The sequence below is a fragment of the Misgurnus anguillicaudatus genome, chromosome 17 (assembly GCF_027580225.2).
Source record: "Misgurnus anguillicaudatus chromosome 17, ASM2758022v2, whole genome shotgun sequence".
NCBI classification, from domain to species: domain Eukaryota; kingdom Metazoa; phylum Chordata; class Actinopteri; order Cypriniformes; family Cobitidae; genus Misgurnus; species Misgurnus anguillicaudatus.
Window position 1 is genome coordinate 14,208,833 of NC_073353.2, and position 13,891 is coordinate 14,222,723.

The 13,891-nt window shown below is 38.0% G+C and overlaps 2 protein-coding genes and 1 long non-coding RNA gene across 5 annotated transcripts in view; 2 read left to right on the forward strand and 1 right to left on the reverse strand.

The window, feature by feature from the left end:
• Nucleotides 1-2,537, forward strand: mnx2a (motor neuron and pancreas homeobox 2a). The gene is made up of 3 exons (XM_055215962.2): nucleotides 1-758; nucleotides 1,522-1,682; nucleotides 1,812-2,537. Exons 1-3 carry the CDS (start codon nucleotides 344-346, stop codon nucleotides 2,166-2,168), a joined length of 933 nt encoding a protein of 310 aa, XP_055071937.2. The 5' UTR covers nucleotides 1-343; the 3' UTR covers nucleotides 2,169-2,537.
• Nucleotides 1,989-4,416, reverse strand: LOC129452229 (uncharacterized). Its single transcript, XR_008647022.2, has 3 exons — nucleotides 4,305-4,416; nucleotides 2,524-2,697; nucleotides 1,989-2,123 (listed from the first exon to the last, which is right to left on the reverse strand). It is a non-coding gene; the product is annotated as an uncharacterized lncRNA (long non-coding RNA).
• cfap65 (cilia and flagella associated protein 65) overlaps nucleotides 4,392-13,891 on the forward strand; it is a 26,536-nt gene continuing 17,036 nt past the window's right edge. Inside the window, exons 1-11 of one of the 3 annotated variants that reach the window (XM_073855001.1) lie at nucleotides 4,392-4,456; nucleotides 5,286-5,365; nucleotides 7,629-7,798; nucleotides 7,911-8,013; nucleotides 8,549-8,715; nucleotides 9,403-9,602; nucleotides 10,933-11,057; nucleotides 11,139-11,361; nucleotides 11,515-11,783; nucleotides 11,879-12,076; nucleotides 13,427-13,810. In XM_073855001.1, coding sequence (XP_073711102.1) covers nucleotides 5,291-5,365; nucleotides 7,629-7,798; nucleotides 7,911-8,013; nucleotides 8,549-8,715; nucleotides 9,403-9,602; nucleotides 10,933-11,057; nucleotides 11,139-11,361; nucleotides 11,515-11,783; nucleotides 11,879-12,076; nucleotides 13,427-13,810 — 1,914 coding nt within the window. In that variant the 5' untranslated portion in view covers nucleotides 4,392-4,456; nucleotides 5,286-5,290. Of the gene's footprint in view, nucleotides 4,564-5,285; nucleotides 5,366-7,628; nucleotides 7,799-7,910; nucleotides 8,014-8,548; nucleotides 8,716-9,402; nucleotides 9,603-10,932; nucleotides 11,058-11,138; nucleotides 11,362-11,514; nucleotides 11,784-11,878; nucleotides 12,077-13,426; nucleotides 13,811-13,891 lie in introns of all 3 variants that reach the window. The other 2 variants (XM_055215961.2, XM_073855000.1) reach the window with 2 other exon arrangements.

Genomic DNA, 13,891 nt, shown 5'->3' on the forward strand with positions numbered 1-13,891 from the left:
TACTGAAAGTTTCTAAAGGGCGTACAAATGAACCAATCACAGTGCATTAGGAGGAGCATACTGAGACAGTCAAAAACTGACGTCCGCACGCGCACCTGGCATAACGTTGCGTCACGGCAATAGAGAGTCATTATGAAAACACAAATACATTAGACCGCAGTTACAGAGTAACAAATTATACAACAATTCTTTTAAAGAATTGTCAGACAATGTTGCAGACTTTAACGTCAGAGGAATTTGTTAAATTGTTTGTTTGTTAACTTAAGTGAACAAAAGAAAAAAGATTAACAAAACCAACAGTATTTATAACAAGCAGCATATTTGAGCCTGAACATTTGCCCATATGGATAAGTCGAAGAATTTTCGTATTGATGCCCTGTTGTCAGAGAGCTCTCAGCGGATGGTTCGGGAGGATTCACCGGGACTGTGTAATGACAACGAGACCATTATCTGCAAACGGACAGAAAATTCACCCACTCGAGCTTTTCAGCTTCAGTCAGGGGTCATACCCAAACCGGGTATGCTGAACATTTCTCACCCAGGATTAACGCCATTTTCTCAAGGGTCTATGCCAGGAATGTATCCAACACATATGTACTCTATTTCGGCACTTGGTGCTCAGCACCCCAGCTTTGCTTATTCTGGTTTTGGGCATCAGTACCCGGAGCACCTGAAAGCAGCAGCCGTGGCCGGTTCATTACCGCTGGAGCACTGGCTACGGGCCGGCCTCATAATGCCACGACTCGCCGACTACAGCGGTATGTGCACTTACTAAAAATATTATTTATATGCATTCTAACATGCATTGCTATGAATATAGGTGACTTCTTATTACGCTTATTAAAACATATTTGAACAATCCCACCATGTAATCTCAATCTAAAATATTTCTAAAAATATAACATTTAAATAGTAAATAACGTTATGCAGAGATGTAATGTAGTTCTAACTGTGATAATAAATAAATATATAAATTTAATTATATAGACACTGTGTATCTATTAATCAATCCAAAATGTTAATTTACTGGAAACACAAACAATATTGTTGCCTATAAAAAAAATTCTAACTTATTCAACAGTTCAATAAATCACTCATGCATTCTATTGTATCTCTCAGGAAAAACATAATAAAGTGAACTCATCCACCATAAATATTCAGTATTTACTGCTAACGCAACTATAATGTAAGCTTTTTTATTTTAAGTCTTTTCATAAATGATACGTCCATTAAAACTGCCTTCGTCCAAAGGAAAACCATAAAGAAACACTTTAAACAGCCTAAGCTTCATCAATAAAGCTTTCTGGTAGCACTTATTGAATTTTCATTAAGTTAATGGTGCTCTCTGGTGTTTTATTGTCCCGCTAAAGCAGTACTGTCATCAACCATAAACTGAAGTATATACTACTGTTATTATTTGTTTCTCTTTTAGAGGATCTGGGGGGTGAATACGTATTTGTGGCTGCTCATGCCTGGTGCTTCTGCACAAGTTTCACAAATGCATGCCTCTCTTTTTTTCAGGAGCACCTCAGCCTGGTCTGATTGGAAAGTGCCGCAGACCACGGACAGCTTTTACCAGTCAGCAACTACTGGAGCTGGAAAACCAGTTTAAACTCAACAAGTACCTGTCCCGACCCAAACGCTTTGAGGTGGCCACATCTCTCATGCTGACTGAGACACAGGTGAGTGGAAATGGAAAACTTACTGTATGTGAACACTGGGAAAAGATCCGCTATCTTCTGCAATGCCTGGAAAATAAACAATACAAACAACATCATCATCATTCATATATGTATGAATGTATTTTACAGGTCAAGATTTGGTTCCAGAACCGACGGATGAAGTGGAAGCGCAGTCGCAAAGCTAAAGAACAAGCTGCGCAGCTGGATACAGACAGCTGTAAGTCAGGCAATAGAGCAAAGAAGTCCAAAGATCTCGATCGCTGCAGCGGGCAAGATGATGATGAGGATCTGGATGCAGATGAAGAAGATGATGATGATGAAGAAGAAGAAGATTTTCGAAAATCTATTAACGTAGGTGTGAGTCTTTCTCATCCCTCAGACTTCCTGCAGCACAGCTCAGAGCTGAGTTACAGCTCCCATGGCTCTTACTCTGATGATGACCTGGAAGAGATCGGAGGAGACCGAAAGATCACATTGGGGTTATGAGGAACTGATGACATCTGTCGTCTATGTGTTCTTTCATTAATTGGACAGCTAATAGCATTTAGGTTCCGCTACTCTTGAAACAACATCACCTCATGACTGAAACTGTTGATGTCCAAACTATTATTTAAACCTTGTATGCTCACGTTCACATTAATTAATGGATACGGACAGAACATTTATAGTCATATAAACAGTACTGGCATTTTAAAATAATGAATGAAAATGGTCTTCCAGTCTATTTGCACTTAATATTTTTTCTTGAAGGCTGCTTGTAAACTGCAAGTGTAAACTGTTTCACACACTAACAAGTTTTTTATGTGATCAAATGTTTCATGGACATTTTGATTGACACTACCTGTGAGCTGTTGAACCGAATGAGGAAGTCTTCGCAAGTCACAAGCTGACACTCTTGCTGTACATATGAAACACATTGAACTCTTGATCATATTTTGTTCAGTATGTAAGCAAGCGTGGATGCTGATGAACAGAGGACTGTCCAGAGGTCAGCTTTTCTTTCAGTAACCATTGACTGAGGAACACAGAGGAACTGATAAATCCTCAGCAAATATTAAACAAGGGCAAACTGTGAACAGTGCATTACTTAGTCCATTAGTTTATGTCATGTTGTTGCTGTTGGTGTTTTTAATGTTATTTAACAGTTACAGATTATATCTAATTTATTCAGCTATGAAAGAGATCAGAAGTTTGAAGAATTGTGTGAACTTCAGACATTGCTAATAAAATATGTACACAGAGAAAAAGGGAAATAAACACAAAGGTCAACATTAAAAAGACCAAAATCGTGTGTTGACATTTTTCTCACCTTCATCTTTTTGTGTAAATGCTGTATATAGAAATGTGTCTGTGTGGTGGAGACAAATCTGTTAAGAGTTTGTGCGCTTTAAAATTGCAAATGAATATCCATCCCCTCATCTCTCTATTCAACCTCTAGCTGACATAGATGGTGATTAAAGATCAGATGAATCTACAGCTCATTATAAACAGCACAGGCCCTGATATTTATGACCACAGGCTTTCAAATATGAATTACTTACAGGGGTTTACTGATAGGCAAATAATTAAGTTAATGAAGGAGAAGAAAAAATAATCTACTCCTTATGCTGATGTCACCGGGCCATTTAATTTGCGGAAAGATGAATTACCTCAGTGACCAAAAGAGTATTTTTACAGGGGTGTGGTGTAAGGCCAACAATTAATATTAAAGCAGATGAGGCGCAGTGGTCTATCTTAGCCAAGCTACAACAGGACATATTTATATGTTGATTAAATGCAGTGCAGTGAAGTGATGAATAAATACCTTGACAAAAAAAACTCAGCACTCAAGCAGGCAAATTGTAAACATTAATCATGCATTTAGCAAATGACATCTGGCCTGTACCAGGAAGATGGTTAAACTAACTCAGAGTTACAGGATTAGTTTTGAGTTGACAAAACCAAACCAATACGATCAGGCTTTGTTAGTTCCACGAAGCAGCTCCTCAATTTTCTCTGTCAATTTTGGCTTTGATCTCAAATTTAAGATTTATCCGCGAGCGCGTGCACATGAAAGAGTGACGTCGGCACCAAACAAACAATCGCGTTAAACACGGACAGAGCAAGTCATATATTTCCCAGCTATTATTACTCAATAATCATGCTTAAAGTATACAAAAATGTATTGCAATCAGGGAATTATATAATGTTTTTCTGCTGCTGTCAAAGCGAGAACTGTTGGAGAAAGTTTGCTGATGTGCAAGTTAAACAAAATGTAATAGGCCTATATATAGGCTAGTAGTTATTTGGTAAAAAAGAAAGAAAACTGTGCTTTGGTTTTATTTGTAATAACGACAGATTTACTAATGACACTACAGTATACATATGATACACAAATGGTAACTTACTACACGTTTACAACAATAAAACTATGGTTAATTTATCTAAGATTTTGCGCGTAAATGTTCACAGAATTAGAAATAATAATAAAAAAAAAACATCGCGACGCGAACTTTCAAGTAGTCGCATCACGAGACTTTGCTCAAAGCTTAATTTCGGTGCATGATCTCTGATTCAGAACAACCTGCCCCGGAGCAGATGCTTATGTTGAGCTACTTTGGCGCAAGCCAACACTAAACGTACCTGTCTAGCCAACTAAACTAGCTTCATTGTACAGGCCCATGGAGCTCTCTCACCTGAGCGCTAACGGTATTTTATTGAAGTGTAGTTTGTCCCTCGCCTGTGTCCGTCGTTGTCATGGAGATCAGACACACACAACTGAACTAACGTTATCGGTAAAACTTACAGACATTTTCCTTTCCTTTTTTACGATTAAAACAAAAATAAAACTACAAGACTTGAGATAGAACTACTGTGGTAAGATACATTTTCACTACACCCGGTAGGTAAAATGTAAGAGGTTTGCGTTTTTTCTTTTGGTGTGACGAACAACGTTTAGAGAGAGGTAGCTCTTACCTGTGAAACTTCATTCTAACGTTAACGTTAGTTGATTTAATTCTGTAGCCAAATGAAATGTAGGCGAATATTTTATTAAATACAATAGTTGTGTTGATAAAATATTTTAAGCGACTTAGGAAACGAAATTACATTCAGTTATTAATGCTTTGTCTTAATGTCAATCATTTTCAGACGTCTAAACAGAAAATGGTTACACCAGAACACCCACTGCATCATTTTATCAATAACATTTACTTGTAGTGTCCTCTTAGCAATCACCTTTGCTGTCAGTGATTTCCTTTAGGCAAATTACTTACGTAAATAGTGAGGTAAAAATTTGAGTGGCAGGGTCATAAATTTACACCTGCTTTAACCTCAGACAGGCACATAACAGATCCTGCTTTTGCATTAAGTAGAAAGGAGGACAGTAAAGTGTAAGCAGCATCTGTATCAGGGATATTATAGAAAAACATAGACAACACAATCTTCATATGTTTAAATTATTAGAAGTCTTTAGATGATTAAATTATTAGAATATACAATTCTGATTTGGAAATTCACGATTTACACTTAATTTATTCAACCATGTCTGACTTATTATATGAAACATTGAAGCTTAAAAACTCAGCACTATTTAACTTCAGTTGGTTTGGTCATTTGTTTCAGTTGCAATGTTGGCAGATTATCCAGTGAATCCTCTGAACTCTCGTGTTTCCTTTGGAATCACACATAGCCCACAAAGAAAGGTAAGAAGTGTAGGGTGCTTTTGAAAATAGACAAAAAAATTGTTAACACTAATTGAATTATCAGCATATAGGACAGATGGGTGCTGTTTTCACATTTTACTCCAGTGAATATCTGCTACACCCCACCTGACTTTAATAAAAAAATAGGACAAGACAGATAAGGTTTAATCCTTTGATTAAACTCTACGTTTATTATTTAATTGACCATTCTTTAAATTTTTCCAGTGTGGTTTTATTGTATGTCCTGTTTACCCAACAAATTATATAAACAACATGAAGATATTAGTTTAGATCAGAAGTCTTCAATGGTTTTCAGGCCAGCAGGGACCCTTCATTGCATGTATCAATTAGGATATATATATGAAGAGTTTCATTGCAAAACGAGATAACCACCATTTTCTTAATTGTTCAGAAATCTCGTTTTTTGGTTGTGCATTCCAATTAATTTCAATGAACTGCAGTTGGTTTGTTTTGATTTAAACCTTCATAACTTAAAAAATACAGCTAAATAGCACCATAAAACAAAATAATAACATGATAACGTAATAATAAACATGTTTTGAGAAAAATGTTAAAAAATGGATATCTCGTTTTGCAACAAAACTCTTCATATATATATATATATATATATATATATATATATATATATATATATATATATATATATATATATATATATATATATATATATATATATATATATATATATGAAGAGTTTGGTTCCAAAACGCGATAAACGCCATTTTTGAAAAAAATTAGTTACTGCCAAAATCAGCATTATATCAGGTCAGTAGTTAAAAGTAAATTCTTAATTTTACGCAAAATCCAATATCCGCCGTGTTATTCTGTCATCTTTTCTCCCTTTTTTCCCAAAATGCGATAAACGCCACTCCCCCTTTTTTACAGAACGCAAAAAAACCCACAGCGCACCATTCACGCATTGTAAACAAACATGGCGGCGCGCTGAGTACATGGAGTCCTAGTTTTCCTCATCTACTTTGTACTTTGTGATCGACAAACAAAACAAAATAATACTTTAATGGCATTGATAAACCTGTGATGGTTTTCTGTGATGGGAAAGAAACGTAAGCCATCAACATCTAATAATTTCCCTGAGAGGCACTCGGGAGACGGGTGCTTGTTCTCCCGACAGCATCAAGCTTCTCATGCTAACACATTGACCCCAGAGGATCTTATGAAAAACTTTCCATAATTTTACTCAAAGTCAACGAAAATCGAGCAGGACCAAAAACATTTTACAGATGATCGCTGTGAAAAACGTTAAGCGAAGACGTCAAGTATAACCGCAATGACAGGGTTCTTAATATGACAAAGTAAGTGTTTTGATTAATAACATTAATGTTTATATTTTTAATTAGTGTGTACAACTAGTCAACTAAATGAATATAGCATGGCAAAGATGAATGCACATTTATATAGGCTATTGATTCAATAGATTTATAGCATTTTGAATAAAAACTTGTCATGGATGTATTGCATTTTGTGGAAAAAATAATCTGTTTTTATAATAAATCTTTGAAAATCAACTTATGGATTTGAATTTTTTATGTTTTTATAACCTAAAGATGCTGTGTGAAAGTTTGTAACAGAAAATAGTTGTTTTCATCTTGTCACTTTCTTGGTATAGAAAACATGTTTTTACCAAAATTTGTCAAAATGGATTTATTGCGTTTTGGAACCAAACTCTTCATATATATATATATATATATATATATATATATATATATATATATATATATATATATATATATATATATATATATATATATATATATATATATATATATATATATATATATATATATATACCACCACCACGGACCCCAAAAGGTCCCTGGACCCCCTGTTTAAAATGATTGGTTTATAGAAATTAATACTTTAATGTAAGACTAATCTAAAGTTTTGAAATAAATGTGCAAAACTAACATACAAAACTACATCTGTTTGCTACAAGAACTTTTATTTTTATCATTCTGGTTACTTAATCATATCTAATTTCTTGTGTTATAGTTAGTAGTTTTTTTACTTTGGCCTCTTGGCTTTTGCAGTCAGTCCGCTGATATGCTTTCCTGACTTATACTGCCTTCTGGTGGTGTAAAATGTTTCATGATTTTGGCAAGGTGCAGTCAAAGGGGGACAATCTATTCCAAACAATCGAAGTTCACTGATATAATGAAAAAATATATATTTATAAGCATTTTTATCTGTTGTTAATTATGGTTTGTTTTATCATTTATTTCAGCGGGCCTCAAGCTTCAGGTCAGGGAGTCTTCGGAAGAAAACCCAAAGCTGCTTTTTTGGGGTTGAGACGTGTGCTGAGCTGGTTTGGAAAGGCTGGGAACCAGGTCTAGAGTATACCAAATGTCTGTATCTTAAAAGCATACGTGGAAAACTCCAGAAACTCAGCTTTAGGTCAGTCAATGATGTCTTAGAACAATGATATCAAAAAGCTGAAACGTTTATACTTACATTGTGTATAAGCTGCCTGAATGTACTGACAAACTAGATTTTTTGTCAATTTCAGACCTCCTGTGTCCAAGTTCTTCAGCACACTGTTTCCTCAGACCATTCTTTTGAGCCCAGGAACATCTTTTTCCCTCCCAGTCACTTTTCGTCCCCTTGAGAAAGTAAAGTTTCATTCATCTGCATTTAATATGGAATAGCATTAATCCTATCATAAAATAATTTCATGTCATAAAATTCACAGCAGGTAGGTAGATAGGTACCTCAATGTTCAAGACTTGGAGACCTGTAACTTACTGCATTAATTAAAGTGCAACTATGTAAGACTGGCTTTTGTCTCCCCTGTGTGGTTGAAAAGCGCAAATGTCTGTTATCAGTGTTGTACATACAGTTTTTGTATAGCCTCGCTGTGGGCAGGGCAATACACGTAAATTGGTTGACAGAACCGCTGAATGCAAAAAATCCTTTGGAAACCATGTACGGAGCAGGTAAAGTAACCAGTGGGCTGTAAGTAGCGGCACTGTGTGCTACTACTAGCCACTAGGAGGCTGCTCAGGTTGCAGCAGCAGTATTTATTCAGTTAAGAGTTGTTCTACCACTGAAATAATTTTAGAGACATTATTTTAAGGTCGAAAAACTACTAAGTGTTGCTTCAATATGTCTTTAATGTATTTTCATCCTACTGGCTTCCCCTTCTAGTGTGAATACGTGGACACTATAGAGTTTGAGGGTAAGGAAGGCAAATTTCAGGTGTCTCTGCGTGCTGTGATTCCTCATCATGCTTTGGAAGTACCGGACACTGTTATGCTCCCACCCTGTGCTGTCCAGCACAGCTCCCAAACCAGCTTTCTCTTTCGTAACACTAGGTAAGCATTAAAGGAACATGCCCGGATTTTGGGAATTTAGCTTATTCACCGTATCCCCCAGAGTTAGATAAGTCCATACATACCTTTCTCATCTCTGTGCGTGCTGTAACTCTGTCTGACGGAGCCCCCTGTAGCTTAGCTTAGCACATGGAAGTGAATGGCTCCAGCTAGCATGCTGCTCCCAATAAGTGACAAAATAATGCAAACATTTTCCTATTTATGTGTTGTGATTTGTATAGTCACACCGTATACAAATAACAAGGTGATATGAGACAGCCATCTTTTAACAGTATACATACTGGGAACTATATTTTCAAAAGGCGAAGCACTGCTACTTAGGTGGAGTGATTTGCACAACTCTGCCCGAACTCTGTGCTCCTCGCCAGGGGCTTCTCGGGTGCTGCGAGCAAATCACTCCGCCCAAGTAGCAGTGCTTCGCCTTCTGAGAATATAGTTACAGCACGCACAGAGATGAGAAAGGTATGTATGGACTTATCTAACTCTGGGGGATACGTGAATAAGCTAAATTCCCCAAATCTGGGTGTGTTCCTTTAAGACTGACTAGATTGACCCAGAAAAAAAGCCCAGCATTAGTGAACTCCTTAAATACTGTTTAAAAAGCATCTCAGGGTGAGATATCAAGAGATTGGTTAATAAAATGCAAAATACTGTATGTTTTCCTTTCAGTAAGCTACAGACAGGATTCAAGTGGTCTGTGGATCCTCCATTCCAGCTGTCCCCTGAAACTGGACGATTGAAACCTGAAGAAGAGTGCAAGGTTACAGTACATTTTAAACCTAAGGAGGTTATTGTGCACCAGACGGAGGCCCGCTGTGCTTTCGGTGATTATGGGGAAAGCAGCTGTACCGTACTTCTGTATGGGCTGTGTGAGTAAACTATATGCAGTACCATTTAAATGAAAAGTATATACTGTATTTTCTGCACCACTAATGTAACAAAATGTGTGCTCTAACAATAGAGCAGTGCATGAGTAAGGAGTATTACTTTAAACTGGAATACACTCACCTAAAGGATTATTAGGAACACCATACTAATACTGTGTTTGACCCCCTTTCGTCTTCAGAGCTGCCTTAATTCTATGTGGCATTGATTCAACAAGGTGCTGAAAGCATTCTTTAGAAATGTTGGCCCATATTGATAGGATAGCATCTTGCAGTTGATGGAGATTTGTGGGATGCACATCCAGGGCACGAAGCTCCCGGTCCACCACATCCCAAAGATTCTCTATTGGGTTGAGATCTGGTGACTGTGGGGGCCATTTTAGTACAGTGAACTCATTGTCGTGTTCAAGAAACCAATTTGAAATGATCCGAGCTTTGTGACATGGTGCATTATCCTGCTGGAAGTAGCCATCAGAGGATGGGTAGATGGTGGTCATAAAGAGATGGACATTGTCAGAAACAATGCTCAGGTTGGCCGTGGCATTTAAACGATGCCCAATTGGGCCTAAGGTGTGCCAAGAAAACATCCCCCACACCATTACACCACCACCACCAGCCTGCACAGTGGTAACAAGGCATGATGGATCCATGTTCTCATTCAGTTTACGCCAAATTCTGACTCTACCATCTGAATGTCTCAACCGAAATCGAGAATCATCAGACCAGTCTTCCAGTCTTCAACTGTCCAATTTTGGTGAGCTTGTGTAAATTGTAGCCTCTTTTTTCCTATTTGTAGTGGAGATGAGTGGTACCCGGTGGGGTCTTCTGCTGTTGTAGCACATCCGCCTCAAGGTTGTGCATGTTGTGGCTTCACAAATTCTTTGCTGCATACCTCGGTTGTAACGAGTGCTTATTTCAATTAAAGTTGCTCTTCCATCAGCTTAAATCAGTCGGCCCATTCTCCTCTGACCTCTAGCATCAACAAGGCATTTTCACCCACAGGACTGCATACTGGATGTTTTTCTAATTTCACACCATTCTTTGTAAATCCTAGAAATGGCTGTGCATGAAAATCCCAATAACTGAGTAGATTGTGAAATACTCAGACCGGCCCATCTGGCACCAACAACCATGCCACGCTCAAAATTGCTTAAATCACCTTTCTTTCCCATTCTGACATTCAGTTTGGAGTTCAGGAGATTGTCTTGACCAGGACCACACCCTTAAATGCATTGAACAAGTGTTCCCAATAATCCTTTAGGAGAGTGTATATGAAAATGACATTAAAAATGTTAAACCAAATTAATTTCAACAGCCAAGTACCCTCATCTTCAGATCATCTCCGCTGAGCAGGAGGAAGGCTGTAAGGTGCTTGAGTTTGGCAGTGTGGCGGTGGGAGACTCTCTTGAAAGGCATTTTGAGATCTACAACCCATCCACTGTATGTTTTCTTTCACCCATAAATTACTTATTATTCAGATGTGTCTTTTTTGATCTCATAGTCAACGTATTTCTCTGTTAGGTTAGCACTACATTCAAACTGTCCTGGTTGAGACGACCTGCTCTTATGGATGTGGTGTTCCGTTGTGAGGTGCGTGAGGGACAGATTGAGCCACATTCAGTCTTAAAAGTCCCTGTCTGGTTCTCCCCACTCACGGTGGACAGCAGAAGTGTGGACTATCTCTGGCTTACCTGCCTGGGGGCTGTAAGCAAAGATTTGCTTAAAGTGTCTGGATCTTCCATAGGTATAGTATATAGTATACCTTTTCAAATGTTGCACATAGTTTTTATATAAACTGTGAGGATGTAAATATCATATACCCCGTTGGCACTGATAATGAATGTTATGAATCATCAGATTGGTTAAAAGTGTCATGTTTAATAATCTTGTTCTGTAGGACCAATAGTGTCTCTAAGTGCCTCTGTGCTGGATTTTGGTTGTGTCGAGGAGGGCACAGAGGTCACGCGCACGCTACAGATCATCAACTCTTCTGCAGTGTTGGCATATTACCAGTTTGATGTGGACAATGGCAGCCATAGTGTGTTCAGTGTTGACCAACCTTGCGGCACCCTGCCAGGCAACAGCAAACTCACCCTTCGTGTGAAGTTTCGACCGCACCACCCTATTGCTCATCACAAGACTCTGACCTGTTTACTGCTGCACCGGGTGGGTTGGTCAATACATACTTTTATCCATCCATCAACCCTCTTTGTCTTCTGTCGGTCACATGTTCTGATGTTGTATTGCTGTTCTCTTTAAAGGAGCCACTGTTTTTGGATTTGATTGGCACCTGTCATTCAGAGGAGCTTAAGCCAGCCATATTATACCCGAGACATCTCAGTGTGTACAGGTTAAATCTGTTAAGAGGACTTACATTTTACCCTCCAGACTTACTGAGTGCCATGTTGGAAGAACAAAAATTAAAAGTAGATGATAGCGGAGCATTGCTCATCAGGCAGGTATGTGTGTGTTTGTCTTTTTGATAATTTTTTTCTTTCTACTCATCATTAATTTTAATTTCGTTTGTATTTATGGCCACACACACACACACACATTCTGGTTTCCATGTTTTGTGGGGACATTCCATAGACGTAATGCATTTTAAACTGTACAAACTGTATATTCTATTCCCCTTACCCCCCCCCAAACCCTAACCCCAACCATCACAGAAACTCTTCTGCTATTTCACATTTTCAAGAAACATAATTCTGTTTGATTTATAAGCTTGTTTCCTCATGGGGACATCAAAATGTCCCCACAAGGTCACAAAAACACTGGTATTCCTATCTTTGTGGGGACAATTGGTCCCCACAACGTGATAATTACCAGGTACACACACACACACTCCATTAAAAAGAGATAATCCGTGGAGACGTGGCTCTGCGCTGCGTTAGACAAACACGCAATATAGCCAAAGTCACCTCAAATATATCCACTATTTAATTTAAATATTTAACAATTTCCTACCTATCACTTGGTGCCACTGGAAAAAATAAATAAATAAATAAATTCCCTACCGACCCATGACCTAAACTGACAACCAACCAGAACAAAACTTTTTTTATGCCCTAGTAACTATACTCTCATTCTGGCGTAATGATCAAGGACTTTACTGCCGTTACATGGCTGCAGAAGGCGCAATGATATTATGCAGTGCCAGAAAATAGTCCACTGCTATTGAAAGTTACCAAGGGGACTATTTTCAGGCGCTGCGTAATATCACTGCGCCTCCTGCAGCCATGCCACAACAGCAAAGTCCTTGATTATTACGCCAGAATTAGAGAATATTTCCTAGCCATATCGGCATCGCAACTTTTAATTTTCCGTCGGTCTTAGTACACAATGTAACTAAAGAGCAGTCAACTTTTAAATAGGAAAAATATTGAAACTCTTTCCTTACTTTTGAGCGCGATGCTAAATGGTCTAATCAGATTCAATGGATTATGCTAAGCTATGCTAAAAGTGCTAACGCCAATCCCGGAGATTGGCTGAATGGATTTCAAAATGGTAAAATCAAATGTTTTTTCCAAAATGTTATCGGAGCTGGAAAATTAGCACATTTTCAAAAAAAGTGGAGTGTCCCTTTAAGGTTTAGGTCTGGGTGCATGGTGGGCCAGTCAAGGTCTTTCACCCTGAAAGTGACTTTTTGCTCCATCCAATTGTATTTACATTTTTGTAGTAGTAAAGTTTTTTTTTTGCACCTGTTAATAGTATTAGATGTAGCTGAAAGAGTCAAATCTATTTATTAAAAGAGAATTAGAAAACCTTATGCCATGTAGTGTAATATATCGTGTGGATCTCACCTTTAGATTCCAGCAGAAAACACTGACAACTCCTCACCCCTCGTCATCCCACGCAATCCTCTGGAGGAGTATTTCCACAAAAATTCAGCACCTGAAGCAGAACTAGACATTGAAAACAACTCATCTAAGTTCTCCAACCTTCATGTTACAGTTGAACCTCCTGAGCTCCTTTTTTATGAATGCAAAGCATCTAAATCAGTTACCATCACCAACCACACCAAGGGCAAGATCTGTTTGGCGTGGACCCATGGAACCAACTCCTCTTTCTCCATTTCTCCTCTCTGCTGTGATTTGGGCCCTCTAAAGTCCACGGCCTTTATGGTGACATATAATCCCAACCAGCAGAACAACTTCCATGCAGAACAGCTTGAGTGTTTTGCTTTTTATAAGGTAACGTGAGATGTGATTTGTCAATGTAAAGAGTATAAGTGATGCATTTATCTGTACTTAAAAATATAAATCTTATTTCAA